Source organism: Schistocerca serialis, chromosome 6 (genome assembly GCF_023864345.2).
Source record: "Schistocerca serialis cubense isolate TAMUIC-IGC-003099 chromosome 6, iqSchSeri2.2, whole genome shotgun sequence".
NCBI classification, from domain to species: Eukaryota; Metazoa; Arthropoda; class Insecta; order Orthoptera; family Acrididae; genus Schistocerca; species Schistocerca serialis.
In genome coordinates this window covers 695,654,734-695,677,141 of record NC_064643.1, presented here as the reverse complement: position 1 = coordinate 695,677,141, position 22,408 = coordinate 695,654,734, and the positions used below count along the sequence as shown (strand labels likewise).

The window sequence follows — 22,408 nt, the reverse complement described above, 5'->3', positions numbered from 1 at the left end:
TGGATGATCAAACAGCTCTCAGCCCAACTTCTACAAAACAGTTGCTGTGCACCGAGCAATATGGGGATGACCGTTCTCATGAAGCAGCACAACATCTGCAGTAAGCATTCCACGCCCCTTGTTCTGAATAGCACATTGCAGTTTCCGCATTGTTTCACAGCAACAGTCAGCATTCACTATTTCGTCTCTGGGCAGGAAATCAGTGAGCAGAATGCCCTTCCTGTCCCAGACCATCATGCACATCATGTTCTGCACTAACACAGTCTGTTTGATTTTGTCTTGACTGGAGATCCACTGTGGTGCCAGTGCATTGACTGCTCTCGGTTTCTGGAGTCAAGTGAGAAATCCACGTCTCATTGCTCATGGTGATCCTATCAAGGAACTCGTCGCCGTCATCATTGATACCGCTGCAGAACTGTCAGTGCTGCTCCAAAACATTTCGTTTTGTGTTTGGGTGTCAGGTTTTTTGGCACTGGTCTGGCACACAGTTTCTTGAACAGCAGGTGCTTAGTGACAAGGATCATGATATCTGTGGAAAATGGCTGCTGAGCTCCTTAAATGTGAAGCAACGGTTCTCCAGGATGCGCTGGTGCACTAGCTCAACCAGATGATAATTGATGAGGGATGGTCACCCTCTACACTCTTCATCATGGATACTTTGATGACCTTCAGAAAAAAGCTTACGCCTGTTTGCTCATGATGTCCTTCCTGTAGACCCGATGATGAATTTCAATGGGCAGTATGTTTTGTGCATTAAGGAACCTTATCACTGACCAAACCTCACAGCTGGTGGGAGAACGAATAAAAGATGCCATTTCAGAGCACTGCTGCCATGGTACTGGCACTAGATGAGACCTGTCCAGCTGGCATTTGATTGTCATGTCATAGATCTGTTGCACATGTGCAATTTTCTTGGCTAAATATGTCCACTTTAAAGGAAACAGCATCAGGAACCTTTCTATCTCGACACACCATGTATGTCTGGAATGCTTATTCATTTATGTAAAGCATTTGATTCAGTGGCCCATGACATAATTACCAAAATGTTAGAGTATCATGACGTAGAAGGTAAATAACTTAGTTTATTCAGACCTTATTTAAGCAATAGGCTACAAATAGTGTATGCAAATAACCAGAGATCAGCAAAACTCCCAATAAATGGAGTAATACCCCAAGGCTTTGTTCTTTGGCCTTTCCTATTTATATTGTACATTAATGACTTTTCAAATTATATATCATGTAAGAAAATAATATATGCTGAACACATGACATTAATAACCCTACCCAAGAATTTACAAAGTATACTAGCTAACAACAGAGAAATGATGTAAATGACTACATGATTGGTGTAAAGACAGTCAGCTGCGCATAAACCAAACAAAAACAGAAGAAATAATTTTCAATCCAAAGGTAACCAAAAATGAAAAGAAAACAGTGAAACTACTTGGATTGTTCCTTAGACCAGAAGCTCTCTTGGGAAGAACACACAAATTATCTGTGCAGCAAGCTAGCTCATGTACTTTCCTACTGTTTAAATTAAGAAACCATGTGAGGAAACAGTTATTGCTCCAGCCATATTTTGCTTTCTTCCATTCTCATCTGTAGTATGGAATATTGCTTAGGGGAAATTCCTCTGGAGCTAAATGTATTTTCAGATAGCAGAAGAAGACAATCAGACGTTAAGTAAGATAACCTCCCAAGAGTCCTGCAGAAACGACTTTAAATTTCTTCTCATAATGACGTTACCTATTGTGTGTGTGTGTGTGTGTAAGTAAGACTGTTTGATATATGCCAGAGAAAAATCTGTAAAAATTCAATATATGTTATGTGCATGTCCACAAAATCAGAATTAGTCACTTATTGGATTTGCCTTCATCAAGACTTGCTGTTATTCATAATAGCTACAAATATTTATTTGAGGATAAAAATTTTCAGTAAGCTACCATACTCATCTGCTACAGTACCATTAAATAAATGTAAGAGTGTACTTCAAAATTGGCTAAAATACAGTCGATTCTGTTCAATTGAAGAATTCCTGCAAACTAATCATTATAATGTATGTTTTTCCTGTGTGATAAAGAAAATATTTTGGCTCTTAAATAAGATAGTTATTTTCTGTATCTGTAATTTATTATTGTATAAAACTTAACACCACTTTAAAGTTTGATGAAGCCACTTGTGTGAAAAAGTCTGAAAGGGGAATACAAATATTCTCTTATATTCTGTTCTGTTCTATTGTTACAGGCATCTAATCCTATAGGTGCCTACATCACTGAATTTATCTAATTTTTCATCCATGTAGAAATAATGCAAGTTTTTTCTTTGTACAGAACACAACCTGCACTTTATCCCTCCTAAAGGCATTGGCAATTTTGTTGCTTCAGGGGCAGAAATACGACATGGAAATGTGTGCGACCTTGCCTTTAAGTGAAATTGTCTGCTTTTCTATTTTACTGAACATCTTTTTGCCCAAATCTCGAATTGCTTTTTCTGTAAAACCCTAACTAAATCAACATGTAATATCATGTTAATTTCTTTATTAACTGTAAAACTGCCCAGTCCTAACTTCGCCACCCAATAAAACACTGAAGAAAAATACACACGTATGTGCAGTTGGGCGACACAAGTCAATCGCATTACTTAGATCTGCTGTAGTTGACTTATGATAAATGTCTATATTCATCTTTGAGCCTTCCCTTGTGATCTGCAGATCTAGGATATTTAATGAATCCTTATTTTCAAATTCTACAATAAACTGGATTTTGCTTGTAAACGATTAAGAGCTTATGCTACAATCAGAACTTTGTCATTATTATCCAGGTAAATAATGAGAAAATGATAAAAATACCTCCACTAAAGGAGAATTTTTTTACAAAGGTGCACCAAAAAATTTACTCTCCAAATCATTATAAAAAATATCTGAAAGAACGGCAGAAAGGCTATAGTCCATAGTGAGCCAGTCTTTCAGGTGAGGTGTTTTTGGTTGAATGTGAAATAGTTAAAAGAGTGAGGCAGCCTAGTAAGCTCAATCAATTCCACTGCTTGGGTGTACTCAGTTTTTCCGAATTTCCCAAACATATTCAAGACAGTATCTAAAGTTTCTCAAATGGGAATATTTGCATAGAGATTCTCGATATTGAATGAAGCAAGTACTGCACAACTTGGAAGTTAGAAACTTTTCAAAATGAGCACCACTTCGTAATTGTTTTTTTATACTGTATGAATGATGAGAAGTTCACAACTCTTTTATCTTGCCAATAAAAAAAACTGTTAGCTAAGTAGTTAGGACTTTGACAGGCACTGATAGCTGGGTGGATCGAATGGCCTGTTTTGTGGAGCTTCTACATCTACATCGATACTCCACAAGCCACCGCACTGTGCATGGTGGAGGGTACCCTGTACCCACTACTTGTCATTTTCCCTCCTGAGACTGCAATTTTTGCATTTTTGGGTTGATCAGAATTAATCACTTCTTTTTAAATTTTGAATCTAGCAAACATTTTGAGCTATTACAACAGGTTTTAAGATAATTATTGAACGCTGACATAGGATCTTTCATATATTTTTTATTAATACTTTAGAAAATAAATTTTTTTGCACACACAAAGGTGTGTTGATAATATTTTCATTATTTAGATGCGTAATTATGATGAAGCCTGGTTTTAGTACAAGCATTTAATTGCATGCAAGCAAAATCCAATTTATAGTAGAATTTGAAAGTAAGGGTTCATTAAATTTCCTAGATCTGCAGATCACAATAGTGGGCTGAAAGCTTGAATACAGACATTTATCATAAGTCAACTACTGCAGATCTAAGTATTGTGATTGACTCGTGTCACCCAGCTAAAGGTTTTACAGAAAAAACAACTTGAGTTTTAGGCAAAAAGATTTTTAATAAAATGGACAAGCGGACAATTTCATGTAAAGACATTGTTGCACATATTTCCATGTCACACTTTTGCCCCTGGTGCAACAAAACTGTCAATGCCTGTAGAAGGGCTAAAATGCAGGTTGGGTTCTGTACAAATAAAAAACTTAGATTATTTCTATATGGATGAAAAATTAGATAAATCCAGTAATGCAGGTACATAAAGGATCAGATGTGGGTCGTTATGTGAATATAGTAACTTCCTGGTCTTAAAAGTTGAAAGACTTCCTTTTCACAGCATTGTAATTATGTTGTATTTTGGTACATGTTTCTGTAAAATAAATAAATAAAAATAAAAAGTATGAAATTTAGTTTGTAAACCTTTGGCCTGTGTTAGTATGTTTCTGTATGCATTTCCATTCTCTTTAATATAAAGATGTGTTATTGATTCAGCAGGCCATCTGATGATAGGCTACACCCGAAATGCTTCATGAAAATAAAGGAGTTTCATTAACATCAAATGAATACTTTTTGCAGCCTATCAGCTTTTTAAGAATTGTATTAAAAATCATTAATGATGGTCACATGCATAACTCATGACTTCAGTAGTACTTTCAGTATTTACAATCATTGTTCTCACTCTGCTCTTTATGAACGGGAAGTCTTACAATAAATTACTGTTTATTTTACATTTACATCTTCTCATATAAAACAAAGGAAATATTGTAACACCATTTATCAAAACCACAGCTGGGAGTACTTGAACCAACTATGTGTGAAACTGAAATATGTGACATAAAATATACAAACAAAAGCACTGATGTATCAGCTCTACCTATGTTTATTTTTTACCGCGCGATCTGAGGTGTTGTCACGGTCACCATTTCTAACCCCATCATAGGTTCGAGTCCTCCCTTGGGCGTGTGTGTGTGTGTGTGTGTGTGTGTGTGTGTGTGTGTGTGTGTGTGTGTGTGTGTCGTTCTTAGCATAAGTTAGTTTAAGTTAGATTAAGTAGTGTGTAAGCTTAGGGACCGATGGCCTCAGCAGTTTGGTACTATAGACCTTACCACAAATTTCCAAAATATGTTTATTTGAAACAGCATTAATACAAGTCCCCACTGATAGTGCAAAATCCCAAAGTCAATAATTGTGTGGATAAACTTATCTTGTGGCCATTGTTTGTCCAGAGTTGTAGACCCACAGATCCATTTTATATTTGAAATGGTAGTTGCGATTGAATGTAGAAGATGAAAGCTTTTGCAGAACGCTTTCATGCGTAAACAACAACACAAGTGAAAGGCACTGACCTATTTTAGTGCACCATTGCTGCCACCTCTGAACTAGGCAAAAACAATACAGAGCCATCCTGAAAACATGCACACATGTACCTTTTATTTTCCAAAATTTTGGAGAAGGTGTTCTATTGTAGAGTACTATCTCACCTTAGCATCAATAATGTCCTCAGTAAATCAGTTTGGGTTTCAGGGGAGATGCTGTACTGAATATGCCTTTTGCATGTTCACTCACCAAATTTTACAAGCGTTGAATAATAAAATAGTGCCAGTTGATATTTTCTGTGACCTATCTACGTTCTGAGGGAACTCGCCTTTAACAAAGTAAGTGTTTGTTGCTCAAAAATGTCCTATAAGAATATTATGTGATGCTCGCCCACGATCATCCTGTAGACATCTGTTTAAGGAACTGGGCATTCTGACTACTGCTTCACAGTATATTTATTCCCTTATGAATTTTGTTGTAAATAATCCACTACAGTTCAAAATGAACGATGATATACATAATTACAATAACAGAAGTCTTTAGTACAAAAAGTAGTACACACTGCTGCAACAAAAATTTTTGATCACTTACTCAGCGATATAAAATGTCTGACAGACAACTAAGTAAAATTTGAAAACAAAATGAGAAAATTTATCTTTGACAACTCCTTCTATTCATTAGAAGAATTTCTGGGGTGAAGGAAAAGGACTGTGAAGTTTAGGGAAAGGGGCAGAATTCGGAAAAGTCAGTGCAAACCCAGGGTCGAGAGACTCACCGGTCACCTGTTCGTTAAGCCTCCCATGACCCAGAGTGCTGGGTGACTTTTCCAAAATCTACACCTTTTCCTAAACCTCAACAGTCCATTTCCTTCATCTCTCTTCCTTCCCCTTTAACCCTTCTGCCAGACTTTTAATGCGGAATGGTAGTTGAAGCTACGCATGTGAGACATTCTGTATTGGAAATCATTAGGGAAATTCAATGTTCCAAGATCCACAGTGTCAAGAGTCAGAAGAAGGCGCCACTGGCTCTGAAAGCTTGCAAACTCTAATACCTGTTATATGTGTGTTTTCCTGCTGCTGTGTAGTGAGTAAATTTTTTTTGTCTATCCATTTACATTGTACTTTCAAAAGTTCACTCTCTTTGTTGGCATGAAGAAGAATTTCTGTTATTGTAATGTGTAAAAGATGGTGGGTAGGAATCACTTACTCACATCTGTATATCTTTTCCAAAAGTCGAATAATGTAAAAACATTAGAAATGTTCAACATGTAACCATATGTGTAAATTGCTACTCATCATATAGTGGAGATGCTGATCACCTGCCGTCCGTCTAACCTTCAGCACTAGCACAGTCCACCACCCCTACCCTACTATCCCTCTCCACCCAAGCCTTCTCTTTACACCCACCCAGTCGCACTCCCATCATGCACTGGTGCTGCTGCTCACATTGTGGCTTGAGTTGCCTGAGACTGCAGTCATATGCCTGTGAGCTACATTTGTGTACACACGCGTTTGTGTGTGCGTGTGTGTGTGTGTGTGTGTGTGTGTGTGTGTCAGTCATCTACTTTTGACGATGGCCTCATTGGCCGAAAGCTTTATTTGTGTCAGTCTTTTTGTTATGCATATCTGTGACTCAGCATCTCTGCTGTATGGTGAGTAGCAACTTTCCTTTTCAGTATTCTTATGATCCATCCTGGATTTTTCATTGTTTGATGAAATGTACAAATTCATTTATGATGTGAATGTAAAAGTGACTCGTTTCACATCATTATAATTTACTGTCCAAACTGATCCATGGAATTTGAAACTACCTAACTAAGCATACTGTTCCAGGACTGTCCCTACAACTTGTTCCCCTTTAGCTGAGGTTGCTTCTTTTATTCTGGTGTTAAACAAACCCTATGTCACAATTATGAAGTGTCTAAATGATCCTGTGGACACCCTTACAAATTGCTGTTTCCGGTTGTGTACAGATCACTTTTATAATACATTTTGATCATTTGCCCAGTAACATAAAATGTCTGACATGGACTGAAACATGTTTTTAATCTAATTTAAAATCATTTCTCCTGGATAACTCCTTCAATTCCATTGATGAATTGCTACATAAAAACTGGCAACCAGTAAAAAGAAAAAGAAAAAATTGTTTTCAAGTATAGTTGTGTGAGTGGGAATAAAATGATAATGTATTTATTAATGTTAACACTAATCCTGTAAACTGACTTGTTCCACATCATTTCTATAAAAGAATCAATCAAATGATCTGTGGAAGACATAACTAACCAACAAACAGTTTGAACTGGGCCAAAAGAGCTGAAATGCCCTAACAGATACATTCATTGTACATCCCCATTGATTTTTGCGGTCCTTGTTGCTTGTCTGTTCACACTGAAAACTCTGTGCAAAAGCTGCTGCTCTTGGTTGTTACGTGAAGGCCACCAGCCACTGCATTGTCTGTGGTGAGAGATAATGTATGAGACACTGTGGATCTCAGAATATTGAATTCCCTAGTGATTTCTAATACAGAATGTCCCATGTGTGTAGCTCCAACTACCATTCTACATTCAAAATCTGTCGGTTCCTGTCGTGTGGCCATTATCATGTTGGAAACCCTTTCATGTAAATTACTTGACTGCAAATGACAGCTCCGCCAATGCACTGCCCTTTTACACCTTGTGCGTGTGATACTAATGCTATCTGATTGTGATTATGTCACTATCCCATAACTACATTTTACAGATGATTACAAAACTGAAATGGGATTTTGCCTAGGCGAGAGTTGTTAATGTATCTTTATCAATTTTTGGGATTAATTAGTAGTAATTAAAACATCTTTTTAATTAAAATCAGTTATCAGAATCGAAATATTTGGCCTCATGCTTTGATGGAAATATCTCAGTTGCTTAAAATACTTTTCTAGGAAAAAGTGTAAAAATCAAGATGAGAAATCCTGTCATATCAGGCTTTGCAGGATTGGTTCGTGGATATTAGCCCCAACAAAACCTGTTACATCACTGCGAACAGAAGGTGGCTCGGACTGCCATTAAATGTTAATACTAACAATCCTGTCTGAGGAACATACACAACTGAGAATTATAGCAGAGATTGAAAATACAGCTTCAGTTGTAAGGTTCATTTTATTTTTCAGTAGTTAAAATTTTTTGCAGGATCCCATATGTAGGTGTTATATCTGATAGGATCAGCAAATGGCACCTATTGAAGCACCACTTGATCAATAAAGTCAATTGCTATGCACAATTAGGTGACTATAGCATCCAGTGTAGTGAGTGTCCTTCCACCTACATAGGCCAAACTGGCCTCTCCTTTGGCATACGGTTCAGAGAGCATAAGTACCTTAGCAATTCTAAATCTGCCCTCAATAACCACCTGAAGACTCATAATCATTCCATTTCAGATACAAAAATGAATTGCAGTATCCTACATATTCAATGTAAGGGTCCAGTTTTATGTATTTTGGAGGAAATAGAAATTATCTGCAGAATTAACCATGATCCTTCAGACATTTTGAATTAACAAACTTCACTCAAGCACACCATCTTGCTGAGTAACTTTTCTTTTTTGAAGCGGCGTCCGGCCTCATTTTCTTCTCCTTCTGGTTTATGATTATTGTACGTCAAAAATTTATATTTCTTAACTGGGTCAGTGTTTTTGCCATTGCTTTGATGGCCGTTAATTAGGTGTAGCTACTATATGGCATATGCCTAACCCCTATAGTGAGGACTGCAAGGTCCACCCAGTTTATTTTACATAGCTGTAAAATGCCCTCTTTCAATAGAAGTTTGTATATTTTTCATTCTTTATCCTATGACTATGGTGAATTATTGTACGCCGTTATCTGTGTCCTCATTAAATTAAAATTTGCCTATCTTTCATGATGTAAAATTTGTCTCTGGACTTATCTTAGATAACTCTCATTGAGTCATCAACTTTTAGTTAGCAGGTTTTAAATTGATCCTGCTGTTAATGCATACCTTTAGTGCTATTGCTGCTAGCTATTCATCGGTGTAGTAGTTTTCAACAGTGTGGACTGTAAGATTTTGTTAGATGCTTTTTAATAGGAGTGGCACAAATGTATGTTCTTTTAATTCATGACTGTGGTGTGTTATTACATGTTGCGATATATATCCCCATTAAATTAAAAACTTGTATGCCATTCGTGGAAAGGGAAAAATTTTCATTTTGTTTTACGGTTTACGCACAAATTTTACATCGCTGGCTTCCAGTTAGTTTTGCTACAGCTCTGTATTGCCCCTGTTCAGTAGGTACCTTTATCACTCATAGTGTACTTTTAACGCCTTTCATGTAACTCTCTATGTAACAGTTGTTTTCATTTTGAATGTAAATCGCTAATTCAGATTGTGAATTGCCAGGCTAGTTGGCCCTGCGTTGTTCTTCCTGTCAACAGATGGCAGTACTTTTGCCACTCTGGTTTACCGGTTTTCTTCTCACTTTGCGTACACTGCTCTGTGCTCTGGGCTTGCTGGTGATGCACTGCATCCTGTACTCATCCACTGCAGTGCTCAGGGTCACAGCACAAATTGTAAGTGTCCGGGTGTTCATAGCCTATTTCCTTACTCAGACAGTTGTCCATTGTATTGTCTGGTGTCACTAGCCCAACCACTGTTTTCTAAAATGTTATACAGAACTTCTTTTTTGCTTTTTCATGTTTACTATTGTGTGTAAAAACTATTATTAGCTCCAGTCTCTTGTTTATTTTCAGTATAATATCTCATGGTGGTCGTGTAAGAGTGTGAAACTGATTGTGATTTAACTACTGAAAAATAAAAAGAAGCTTACAACTGAAGCAGTATTTTCAACCTCTGCAAAAATATTGATACTGTTTGGCAGGATTTCTAAAAAGAAAACTAAAAGCAAATATTTTCATGTTACAATGAGAGCCCATGTAATAAATATAAATAAAATGAGTAGCATGAATAGAGGTGACCAATTTCAAGCAATCTTCTGTTGTGACCAGAAATGTCTTTTATACAGGGAAGGCCAAGTGGAAACAAAGCCCTGGAAGTAGATAAAATTCTGTTAGAACTGCTGATAGTCTTGGGAGAGCCAGCCATGACTAAACTCTTTCATTCATGAGCAACATGTATGAGACAGGCAAAATATCCTTAGTCTTCAAGAAGAATGTAATAATTCAAATTCCAAAGAAAGCAGGTGCTGACAGGTGTGAAAATTACCAAACTACCAGTTTAATAAGTAATGGTTACAGAATATGAAAATGAATTCTTTACAGAAGAATGGAAAAACTGGTAGAAGATGATCTCAGGGGAGATCACTTTGGATTCCAGAGAAATGTAGAAATACATGAGGCAATACTGACTCCACGACTTCTCATAGAATATAGTTTAAGGAATGGCAAACCTATGTTTATAACATCTGTAGACTTAAAGAAAGCATGTGACAATGTTGACTGGGTTACTCTTTCAGATTCTAAAGGTGAGATGGGTAAAATACAGGGAGCAAAAGGCTATTTACAATTTGTACTGAAACCAGATGGCAGCTATAAAAGTTGACGGGCATGAAAGGGAAACAGTGATTGAGAAGGGAGTGAGACAGGTTTGTAGCCTATCCCCAGTGTTATTCAAACTGTATATTGAGGAAGCAGTAAAGGAAACAAAAGTAAAAATTTGGAGTAGGATTTAAAGCATAGAAAATAAATAAAATCTTTTAGATTTACTTATGACATTTTAATTCTGTCAGAGATAGCAAAGGATTTGGAAGAACAGTTGAATGAAGTGGACAGTGTCTTGAAAGGAGGATGTAAGATGAACGTCAACAAAAGCAAAACGAGAGTAATGGAATATCAGGGCATATGTGCTCCGGGATATCTGGGAGAAAACCGGTAAAAACCTGGGAATTTTCTAGAGTTGTTTTAGTCTTTCATTAAGTTTTTGTAATTTTGACTGATAAGAACAGATAAACAGCAAAATGTGTCAAAGCCTTTAGCACGAAGACCGTGAAATACTTCGTAACAGCGAACTGCTTCCGATCAGCATGTTGTCACAACTGTTTACATTAGGTATGTTTTGAGCAGTTTCCAGTGGTCTCATGCACACGTGCAGTTGAGTTGCCTATGAGCAGTGCCTTCTCCCACTTCTGGCTACTTGAAGTGTGGCTGCAGCAGTAGCAAGAAGCAGTCATGGTACACAGAAAATTTTTTGTTGTGTGCCCGAGCTGCCAGATTCACGCATGCGCAGAGCAGTCTGGGTTTTAATGGGGGGAGGGGGGGGGGGGGGGGCTAGCGACCCGTATTTACGTTTAGTGATTTTTGCTGTTTCCTGATGTTGTATTTCCTCTTCATGTACAGTTCACACGTCAAATGAAAACAAAATGCGGATTTCTGTGGCTGGGAGCTATCAAGTGAATTAAAATACATTCACATAACTACGGAAGGCTGTTTATTAGTTTCAGTTTTCTGGTTTTATTTAATTTCCATGGTTTTTGCAGACAAGCATTAATGCCTTGCACAACAATGAAGTTATTTTTGTTGATTTCCTAAGTAAATTTGGCTTTTATTAGTCTTTTCCGCAGATGCAGTCAATTTACAAGAAACGAAATGTTTCATTCCACCCTATTGGCTAGTTTCAACTGTTCACTGAAATTCAAGTGCACATTTTCATAATCTGCTACGTATGGCATTATGCTATAATAGAGAATCAAACTTGAGACAATACAGTACTTGTGCTCCAAGAAAATTTACATCCCGAAAAGTGCACTGAAAAGCTTAATATCTGGCTAGGGCCTACTTCATCGTGAATCTGGACATATGAGTGTGTCCTTCAAGCCGATTTATGCATTTTAGTATGGTTTACAAAATTCCTATGCTCTTGGAGTTTCCTCTGATGTCCTATTTCTTTTATGACATCATGGAAGATCTCTTAATGCTGTATGTGTATAAACATACAGGCTTCCTACATCATCGTAGCTGACCACTGGCAGTAACGCCTGTTTTCAGCGCTCCCTGGCAGCTGCTGAAATGAACCCATGTATAAGAAGTCGCGGGAAAATATGGTGAATGGTTCTTTGAAAAGCATTATTTTCAAAGGAAATTTTCTTTTACGCAAAGTGAACTTAAATCACGGAGCGTTTGACTCTCACTTAAAACTTAAAACTTTCATGACCAGCTACTTGGAATAATTTTGAGCCCAGAAGACCAGACATTAATGTCAAACGCTAATAAAAAGACCAATATTACATGTGAAAGCGTAGCTTCTCTTTAATTAATCTTCGAGACCAATATTATATATGTAAGCTTAGCTTTTCTTGTAGCTACACTATATACATCAATTTAAATCATTAACTTTTCCTACTTATGCGTTCACACTACTTTGACAGTGGTGTGACTATTGGCTGACTACATCACATGTCCTATGCTCTGAATATCTGCTGTGATTGGCTGATCAAATCACATGACATGAACTATGATTGGCTTACAATAGTGCATTGCAATGTCTGTTTCAGTTCTTTAGAAACTAACGTGGAATTGGAATTTATACGTTTGTAATATGAAAATATGCAGCATATCGTAATATGAAAATATGCAGCGCACATGTTGCTGCACATCAGAGATCTTTTCCCTTGCCGAGATTCATTTTCTGACCTGCAGGAAAGTTCTTGCTGGTGTATAAAACCTTTACCATTCAAAGGATTGATGGTTTTACAGCTCTGAGGGAAAGTACACTGCCGCTTATCACGGAAAAAGTATATTTTCACCTTGGTAGAAATATATTTTCATGTGGAAAAAAGTGAGTTTTTAACCAGGAGACCCAGAAAAAATCTGGGAATTTTTTTATCTTGTCTACGTATACACCCTGAATATAGTAAAATGAAATCAGGTGATGCTGAGGAAACTAGATTAGGAAATGAGACACTCAAAGTAGTAGATGAGTTTTGCTATTAGGGGAGCGAAATAACTGATGTGGTTGAAGTAGAGAGAATATAGAATGTAAATTGGCAGTGACAAGAGAAGCATTTCTGAAGAAGATAAATTTATTAACATTGAATGTAGATTTAAGTGTTAGGGATTTAAGTGTAGTAAATCTTTTCTGAAAGTATTTGTCTGGAGTGTAACCAGATGTGAAACATGGATGATAATCAGTTTATATAAGGAGAGAATAGGAGCTTTTGAAATGTGGTACTACAGAAGAATGCTGAAGATAAGATGGGTAGATCATGTAACTAATGAGGAGATACATTTGTGGTGCTACCTTACTAGAAGAAGGGATTGGTTGGTAGACACATTCTGAGACATCAAGGGATTACCAATTTAGCACTGGAGGGAAGTGTGGGAGGTAAAAATAGAGATGGAGACTAACAGATGACTACAGTAAGCAGATTCAGAAGGATGTTGGGTGCAGTACTTACAGATGAAGTGGTTTGCAGAGAGTATAGTAGCATGGAGAGCTGGATCAAACCAATCTTCAGACTGAAGACCACGACGACAACAACAACAACAACAACAACAACAATACAACAAAGGCCAAAAGCACTACTGTAGTAACCTGATTGAATACAAAGCAAACAACTGAAATACTGGAAGAACTGAGCACTTTATTGAAGCTGCAGGATTATTTATAACATTCTTTCTTGAAGTGTTTTCCATCTTTGTTGATAAATTTTGTCAAATGACCTGGCACACTGAGGCATACTTGTTTATACCCAATCAATGTCTTAAAAAAGTGTTGTATATAGCTTTTTTCATTTTCTCGTGTTTGTGGTTTTTGTAGCATACTCTTTATCTTTAAGATAACCCCAAAAGAACAAATCCAGTGCTGTAGAGTCAGGAGATCTGGGTCACATTTCTATTACCCCTCACCATCCAATAATTTTCCCACTAAATACCTCATCAATGTAGTTTTGCATAGCTGTTGCGTAATGTGGTGGACCTCCATCACATTGAAAGTAAAGTGAGTTGAAGTTGTTCTTGGTTATTTGTAGCCCTAGAATGACATAATGCTGTGGCACTTGTATTTATAATCATCACAAACAAATATGATTATTTTAGTATTTTCAATGAGTTGCAATAAGTTATTACTTTTGGCGCACCCCGTATTACATCAGAATCAATTTCTGTTTCATACAATTTTAGGTTATACTTTTCAAAGGAGTTTTGTCTGAAGCAATTGTTTAGATGTAAGTCGAGTCATCACAGTCAATCTCGAACTTGGGAAAAGAAGGCAAGTACAGTAGAATTATATCGCATGTGGGAACTGAACACCAAAGTCAGAATTAAAACTTACATTTTTTAAGAGAATAAAGAAAAATGCGAACATTGCTCAATATCACACAGTATTTCAAAATAAGACCAGGGAAATTATTCCAGTATTCTGAAAGAAAACACCCTATAAATGATTGCTGATAGAGAGAAGCATGCATTGTAATGTGTATCGGTGTATTCCATTAATGAAATGACACTTTCCATTTAAACCATGGAAACTACAGTTCGTAATATCAACAATACTGTATATGCTCACATTCTATTTAATTTCATCAGAGAAAAATTAATTCCAGTCTCACTCATTATTTCTGAAACATGTTTCACGATGTTAAAACATTAATTTATTGGATTAGTGATCACAGATTCCTAATTTATACATACTTTTCAGTGCACTAAAACGGTTTATTAAATTGGAGAGGTTATGAAACAGATCATTGTTTGAAAGGGTTATGAAATAATGGCATATGTTATGACTGTTGAAAATATGTGCCGGAGTATATTCAGCACTTCTGAGTAGGATTTCACTGAAATCATTGAATGTAATTGCTTTTAATTGATTTCGTCCCCATTGGATCCATTCAGTTAATGTAAATAAATTTAATTCACTTGGTGTAAAGTATTTATGGAAATTTTGGTTGTATCTATCATAAAGAGTGTTAAAATGACAGCTCATGAGAAAAATGTTACTGCTGGATGTCAAACAATATGAATAATATTTTCATAAATATCACAGTGTCTCAAATAGTGCACTACAGGTTGGTGATAATCCATCAATACTTTTTCAAAACATTGTCTGCTGATACTTTCACAATAAGGACTTTATTAATTCTCAGAGAATTATGCCAAATGTTGTTTTGTATAGTTGCAAGATCTAGAAATGTCAAAATATGATAACCATTTGGTATTTGTGATTCCTTGTAGTGTCTTTTGTTACATCTGTATGGTCATATAAACATCTGTTTTTGTGTGATATTTAGACACTTTCTGAAATACTGTATTTTACCAGATGATTATAAAATCTCTATGTTCACAGCAAACATACACTTTGGATTCCAAGTCCTGCTCCTGTTATTCATAACCCAACAAAACTGGAACTTTTGTCTGCAAAATCATTATCAAAATCTGTAAGAAGATTAACTTTCAATGCCACAGGTAGGAGGAATAAAACTAAGATCGAGTACATTTTAAAGAAGTTTTGAACATTTCTGCAATGTAAGAATGGCCATTTTGCACGATGAAAACATTCAGTTTAAGTATTATATGGTCGAGTGGTAGCATTTCTGATAAACATTTAAAATTTGTTGGTCATTTTAGTTATCTCAACCAACACTGAGATATTGGATTCTTATACAGAGAGAGGCTGAACTTTTTTCTTCCAAAGATGAGTTGGTCAGTGCTTCAGAATTTCATAATTTGCTAAATTGTTACACAGTTTACCCAGGACTTATATTTACTTGGTGCGAATCATTCTAGACTTCGTTTTCTTTCATATTTTGTGTATGTTTGTTCTAGGTCCAGATCATATGCAGCTACATATTTCACCTAAACCTGGAGTTAAGCTCCTGGGATGGAGTTTTTGTCAAGATGTTACGTCTGGTGAACCAAATTGGAATGATCGTCCAACATATTTTATTCATTATGGACGCGGACTTGATAGCCCACCGTGGCAGTTCTGGTTTGACCTTGAGGTAAACAAATGGATTTTATCTCAGTAATTCATTGTAGCTTATCAGTTGGTTGTGTGAGAGTATTATTTTCAGGCAACGGCATTATTTTGTTGGTAGCATCTTGTTTTGTCTAGCTTTTATTTTAGACTTGTCTGACTATTTTGGCCTATTAATAATGCATTGTCAAAGCATCCAATACAACTCCATGCTTCTTACATTCTCTTTTTAATTTCAGACAGTGTTTAAGAAACTCTGGAACTGTTGTGCAAGACAGGACTGGATAAAGAATGTTTTTCACATGTGCAACTTATCATTTGCCCCTACCCCACTCCCTCCCCTTGCCCTTTTTTTCCCCATACATTTTCACCCTTTTTAGTTTTCAGTATTAACTGTGAAACACACTGTACACAAATCTTGCACTCAGTTGCTGTCCCAAGCTGCCACTAATTGAGGTACATACTGTACAGAAATCTTACAGTTGTGGTGCCTTTGGTGTCCCTCTCAGTTTGGTACCCCAAGTAATGGCTTGTATCACTTGTGTCTAACTGTCTCTGGGGTTATATAAGGGTTTGAATTATTGATGAAGAAATTCGTTCATCTTTCTGTAATAATGAGCCACTAAACCTGAAGAAAAATTAATTTCATTGAAACAAGCATTGAATATGTTTTAAGAATATGCTTCCATACATAACACCGTTTTCCTACATCATTTGCAGTAAATGTCACCTTGATTCTTAATCAAATGCATTTCTTAAGTCAACAAATATGTCTAGAAGTCCTTCCCTTTCCTCATCTGTTTTCCCATCAGTTCAAGGCAGGTAGCAGTAACTTAGGTACAGCTTCTGAAACCAGTTGATCTTGTGTCAAAATGTTCTCCACATTTCCTTCAGTCCATTCAAGAGCAATAGAGACAAAAATGTTTGAGGTATGTGATAGAATAATGTCCACTCACCCATAGGTGAATGATGTGTGGGGCATAGAAATGCGAACCAGAAAACAGAATTTATACTAGCTTTTGACCTCTTACTCTTTCTCTAGTAAAATAACACACACACACACACACACACACACACACACACACACACACAACCACACAGACACCCACCTCACACACCCGTGGCCGTGGCAAGAATCTCGCCATCAGGTTGTGCATTTGGTTGTCTGTGTGGTTGTGTGTTTAAATGTGCATACTTTTACTAGAGAAAGGGCAAGAGCTCAAAATCTAGTATAAATACTGTTTCCTGTTAGGTTTATCTGTATGCCACACATCAGACACACACAACCACACAGACACCCACCTCACACACCCGTGGCCGTGGCAAGAATCTCGCCATCAGGTTGTGCATTTGGTTGTCTGTGTGGTTGTGTGTTTAAATGTGCATACTTTTACTAGAGAAAGGGCAAGAGCTCAAAATCTAGTATAAATACTGTTTCCTGTTAGGTTTATCTGTATGCCACACATCAGTCAATGGTAGTTCATTTTACATCTACATCTACAGCTACCCTCTGCAAACCACTGTGAAGTGCATGACAGAGGGAATGTCAAATTGTACCAGTTATCAGGGTATTTTACAGGGTATTACAGAGCACAGGAAAAATGATAGTTTAAATGCCACTGTGTGTGCTGCAATTAATCTAATTTTATCCTCACGATCTCTATGGGAGCAAAATGTAGGTGACTGTAGTATATTCCTTGAGACAATATTTAAAGCCAGTTCTTGAAACTTTGTCAGTAGACTTTCTTGAGTTAGTTACCATCTATCTTCAAGTCTGCCAGCTCAGTTCTTTCAACATTTTAGTCACATTCGCCCAAAGGTCAAACAAATCTGTGACCATTCTTGCTGCCCATCTCTGTGTATGTTCAGTGTCCCCTGCTAGTCCCACACACTTCAGCAGTATTCTAGGATGGGTATCATGAGTGCTTTGTAAGCAGTCTCCTTTGTAGATGGATTGCATTTGGCTAGTACACTATCAATAAACTGAAGTCTGCTACCTGCTTTACACACGATTGAGCCTACCTGATCATTCCATGTCATGTCCCTACTAACTGTTACGCCCAAGTATTGGTATGAGTTTACATATTCCAGCTGTGACTCATTAATATTATATTCATAGGACACAAGGATTTTTTTCTTTTCTTTTTTTTCATTTTGTGACATGCACAATTGTACATTTTTGAAAATTTAAAGCAAATTGACAATCTTTGACCCACTTTGAAATCTTGTCTAGGTCTGACTGAATACTTGTATAGTTTTATGTGGACTGTACTTCATTGTAGATAACTGCATCATCTGTGGAAAGTCCTTGTTTGCAAGGACATTAATATGCAACATGAACAGTAAGGGACCCAATACAAATTCCTGGGGTACACTTGAAGCTACCTCTGCATCTGTAGATGACTGTCTATTCAAAATAACATGATGTGTCCTCCATATCAAGAAATTCTCAGCCCAGTTATATATTTTGTCTGATACCCCACTTGAACATACTTTTGGTAATAACTGTAGGTGTGATACTAAGTCAAGTGCGTTTTGAAAATACAGGGTTTACACAAAGCCCAGCAAAACTTTAAATTATTTATTGCACAAGAACTAAACATTGTACAGTGTCATACATATTGCATTTTGAAGAGAAACTTTGAAAGTTTTTTTACAAATGTTCAATGTGCGAACCATGAGTGGCTTGGCAGATGTCAATATGGTAATTGAATTCTTGTCATACATGTCCCAACATGGCATCGTCGACTGTAGCAGTTGCTTCCTGTTTTCTCTCCTGGAGCTCTGCTACATCACGTGGTAGAGGTGGTACATACACCAGATCTTTAATGTATCCCCACAGAAAAAAGTCACACGGAGTGAGATATGGTGATTGGGGAGGCCATTTCATGAAACAGATCACTCCATGTCATAGACCGGCGTAGTGGTGGAAGAGAGAATGTTTTTGAAGATGCGGAATTGGATACATTGCTGAGTGAAGACTCGCGTCAAATTTAAGAAGAATTGGCACGATTAGTGGGAGTGATGCAGAAAGTCATTTCAAAACGTCTCAAGGCTATGGGCATGATTCAGAAAGGAGCAGCACACTGAATCGAAAAGACATTGAATGGCGTTTGTGTGTTTGTGAACAGTTGACTCAGAGGCAAAAACAGAAGGGATTTCTGCATTGCATTGTGACCGGGGATGAAAAATGGGTTCATTGTGATAACCCTAAACGCAAAAAAATCATGGGGATATCCCGGCCATGCTTTCATGTTGACTGCTAAACCGAATATTCACGGCTCCAAGATCATGCTCTGCATTTGGTGGGACCAGCTTGGCATTGTGTACTATGAGGTGTTAAAACCAAGTGAAACAATCACAGGTGTTTGTTATCGAATGCTATTAATGCCTTTGACCAGAGCATTAAAAGGCAAACGGCCGCAATACATCGAGAGGCACAATAAAGTGATTTTGCAGCACGACAGTACTGGACCCCATGTTGCAAAAGAGATCAAAATATACTTGGAAATGCTAAAATGGGAAGTCCTACTCCATCCACCGTATTCTCCAGACATTGCTCTCTCTGACTATCACCTGTTTAGATCAGTGGCACATGGCCCGGCTGACCAAGACTTCCGATCTCATGAAGACATTACAAATTGGATCGATTCGTGGATCTCTTCAAAAGATGAAAAATTTTTTCGACACATGATTTGTACATTGCCCGAAAGATGGGAGAAAGTAGTGGCCAGCGATGGAAAATACTTTGAATGATACATGTGTAACCAATTTGTTTCATTAAAGCCTCAAATGTTGGGGAAAAATCGGCGGAAGCAAAGTTGTACACCTTGTACATTTTGGGAGTTATATATTTCATTAGGAAAATAACAGACACTGAAGACCAACTAGTGCAAAAAAATGAAACAGTTCATATGTATGACACTCTACAAAATGGAACTGGAGAGTGAATATGCAAAAACAAAACTTAGACGAGATGAGCCTCTAGTAGCAGGGAGAAACTTTAGAACAAGTTACAATACATTAAGACACAAAAATTTAAGGAATTTTGAAATGGCTCTGAAATATATATTTTAAATAAACTCTATTATAGTGCTGATGAATATATACAATCTTAAATATATAGAAGCTAGTTGCTTCTAAAATCTGTATGGGTTCCTGTCAAACACTTCAGTCAGTAACATAATCACTGTTAGTGTATGTCATATAAATTGTAAATATTTTCTAATATTTACATTTGTGTCCTTAGTACCAATGCAAAAGCTATAAACTATAGTCGTGAAGATGCCATAAAAACTGTAAACATTACTCTGCTTTTATAATTAATAAGATCAATTATTGTCAATTCATAAGAAAAGAGTCATGATTTAATGTAAATTTGTTTCCTTAAAAAATTGTAAGTGATGCTCAACATAATGATGTAAAAACATTAAAAATTCTCTTGCTTCTTTAACTAGAACACTGTTATAAGTTCTTGAGAAGAGCATCAAGATAGCAATCTGTATATATAAATTTGTTTACAGTTTTGTGTTTGTAACTTATTTATATCATAGTAGATATGCAATTCATAATCATCACATTAATTGGTGTCTCATCTCATCATCTGTCAGAAATTGACTTGTCCAATATCAATTTGTAACTATGTACAAAAATGTTGGAGTGGACGAATAAAACAATCAATCAATCACTCAATCAATCAATCAAAGCAGTAAAACATTTGCAGGGTATTATTGCCTTACTCAAGCTATCAAACAAAACAGATAATAACGTACTTTTTAATTTTTGTTAGGGATGGGGTGGGGGGCTTCCCTGGAGCTATTTGCCATTAAAATCATCTGTTTTATACTACCCTGGACCTCAATCCAGGCACCAGCTCTGAGGTCATCAGGGAATCACAATAGTTATTTCATACTGAGTGCTTATGTGCACTGCATTGTAACTGTGTGAATATATTTTCAGTCGTAATATGCCATTTACATATACTTCCTGAGTGTTTCAGTTGTCATTTTTGCTCTTGATGAAACTATTGTTGCAATTTTCAGTTACTGACTTGTTAATCTGTTTTGCATATAATATAAAATTATGTTTCATTGTACCTGAAGTCAAATACTCGAGTAAAGGTATTGTATGTTTGTTGTCATTTTGTTAAGTTTCTAACAGAAATAATTATTACATGTTTACAACTTCTTTGCAGGTGCAGTCATTGTCAAATGATACTATTCTTGACTTAGCACTCTCAGGACAGTATATGACATCTGGTCATCAGATATCACCCATCTTCAGAGATATGTTGAGTAAATTTCCAGATTATGCCAAAGTGGTGGCATGGACATCTTCATACAAGCACTGGCAGTTTTAAGATTGTGCTGAGTGTTAACAGTTCTTCCAAAGAAAGTCCTCTATATGTGGTTTATTTTTACAGTGAATTTTTGACGATGTGTGTACATACTGAATTTGGAGGTGTATTTGGATATTTTTTTTTTTCAGATAATATAGTGTAATGATTAACAGGATTCAGAAGCGATAATGCAGTTGAAGCAAATCATCTTGATTATTAGGTATATCACAGTTTTAAGAATTTTAGCCACTGTGTACTGTCTTTAACACAGATTTACCATGTGACAATTGTGTATAGAAAATTTATGACTTATATTGATATTAAATAGCACTAGGAAGTGTTTGTTGCTTTTGTATATGGTCTATGAGAAATGAAGACTGCTTTGATACTTGTGACTAGTTTTTCTTGATTTTAATTTGTGATGTAACTAGAATCGTGATGCTTATTCTACACTTTTTCACTTTTAACTGATCACTTAACAGTAACAGGACTGTATATTATTTGGAATCACTGTAGGATGGTTGTGCAGTGTTATACTTAGTTACATGTTCAGTTGATTATTTCCATGATTTTGTTTATAATATGGAATATATTATTTCATGGTTACACGGCATAGTTGTGCATTGAGTAACACTGGAATTACTATATTCTCATCCGATTACAGATTGGGCATTATGGCCATGTGGTGTTCATAAAGAATTTTAGAGAAGACCCAGGTGAAGGTGCTCCAGATAAAATGATTGAGACTGCAAGTATAGAATAAATACACTCTATTCCTTGGCAGCGATACATCAAAATGCATGCACATACTACAGAAATTCAGAATGAATGGGCAGTTGCCAGACATTGTCCACGTATTGTTATAGGACAGTTCCAATAGCTGTCTTGCATCTGCCACTATTGCGAGAGGGGGCACTTGGGTGGGGGTATGCCAGAAGGGCCATGTTAGCTAGGCCATCTTTTCTCTTCCTTTTTTTTTTTTGTAGACGTTCTTGATTATGGCCTGGGT

General features: G+C 36.6%; 1 protein-coding gene across 3 annotated transcripts in view; it reads left to right on the top strand.

Moving 5' to 3' along the window:
- LOC126483791 (endoplasmic reticulum metallopeptidase 1-like) overlaps nucleotides 1-21,766 on the top strand; it is a 237,637-nt gene extending 215,871 nt beyond the window's left edge. For 2 of the 3 annotated variants that reach the window (XM_050106960.1, XM_050106958.1), the window contains 3 exons: nucleotides 15,432-15,550; nucleotides 15,911-16,086; nucleotides 21,256-21,766. In XM_050106960.1, the coding sequence (XP_049962917.1) occupies nucleotides 15,432-15,550; nucleotides 15,911-16,086; nucleotides 21,256-21,420 (460 nt within the window). In that variant the 3' untranslated portion in view covers nucleotides 21,421-21,766. The remainder of the gene's footprint in view (nucleotides 1-15,431; nucleotides 15,551-15,910; nucleotides 16,087-21,255) is intronic. The other variant, XM_050106959.1, reaches the window with a different exon arrangement.
- Nucleotides 21,767-22,408: the final 642 nt, after the last annotated feature.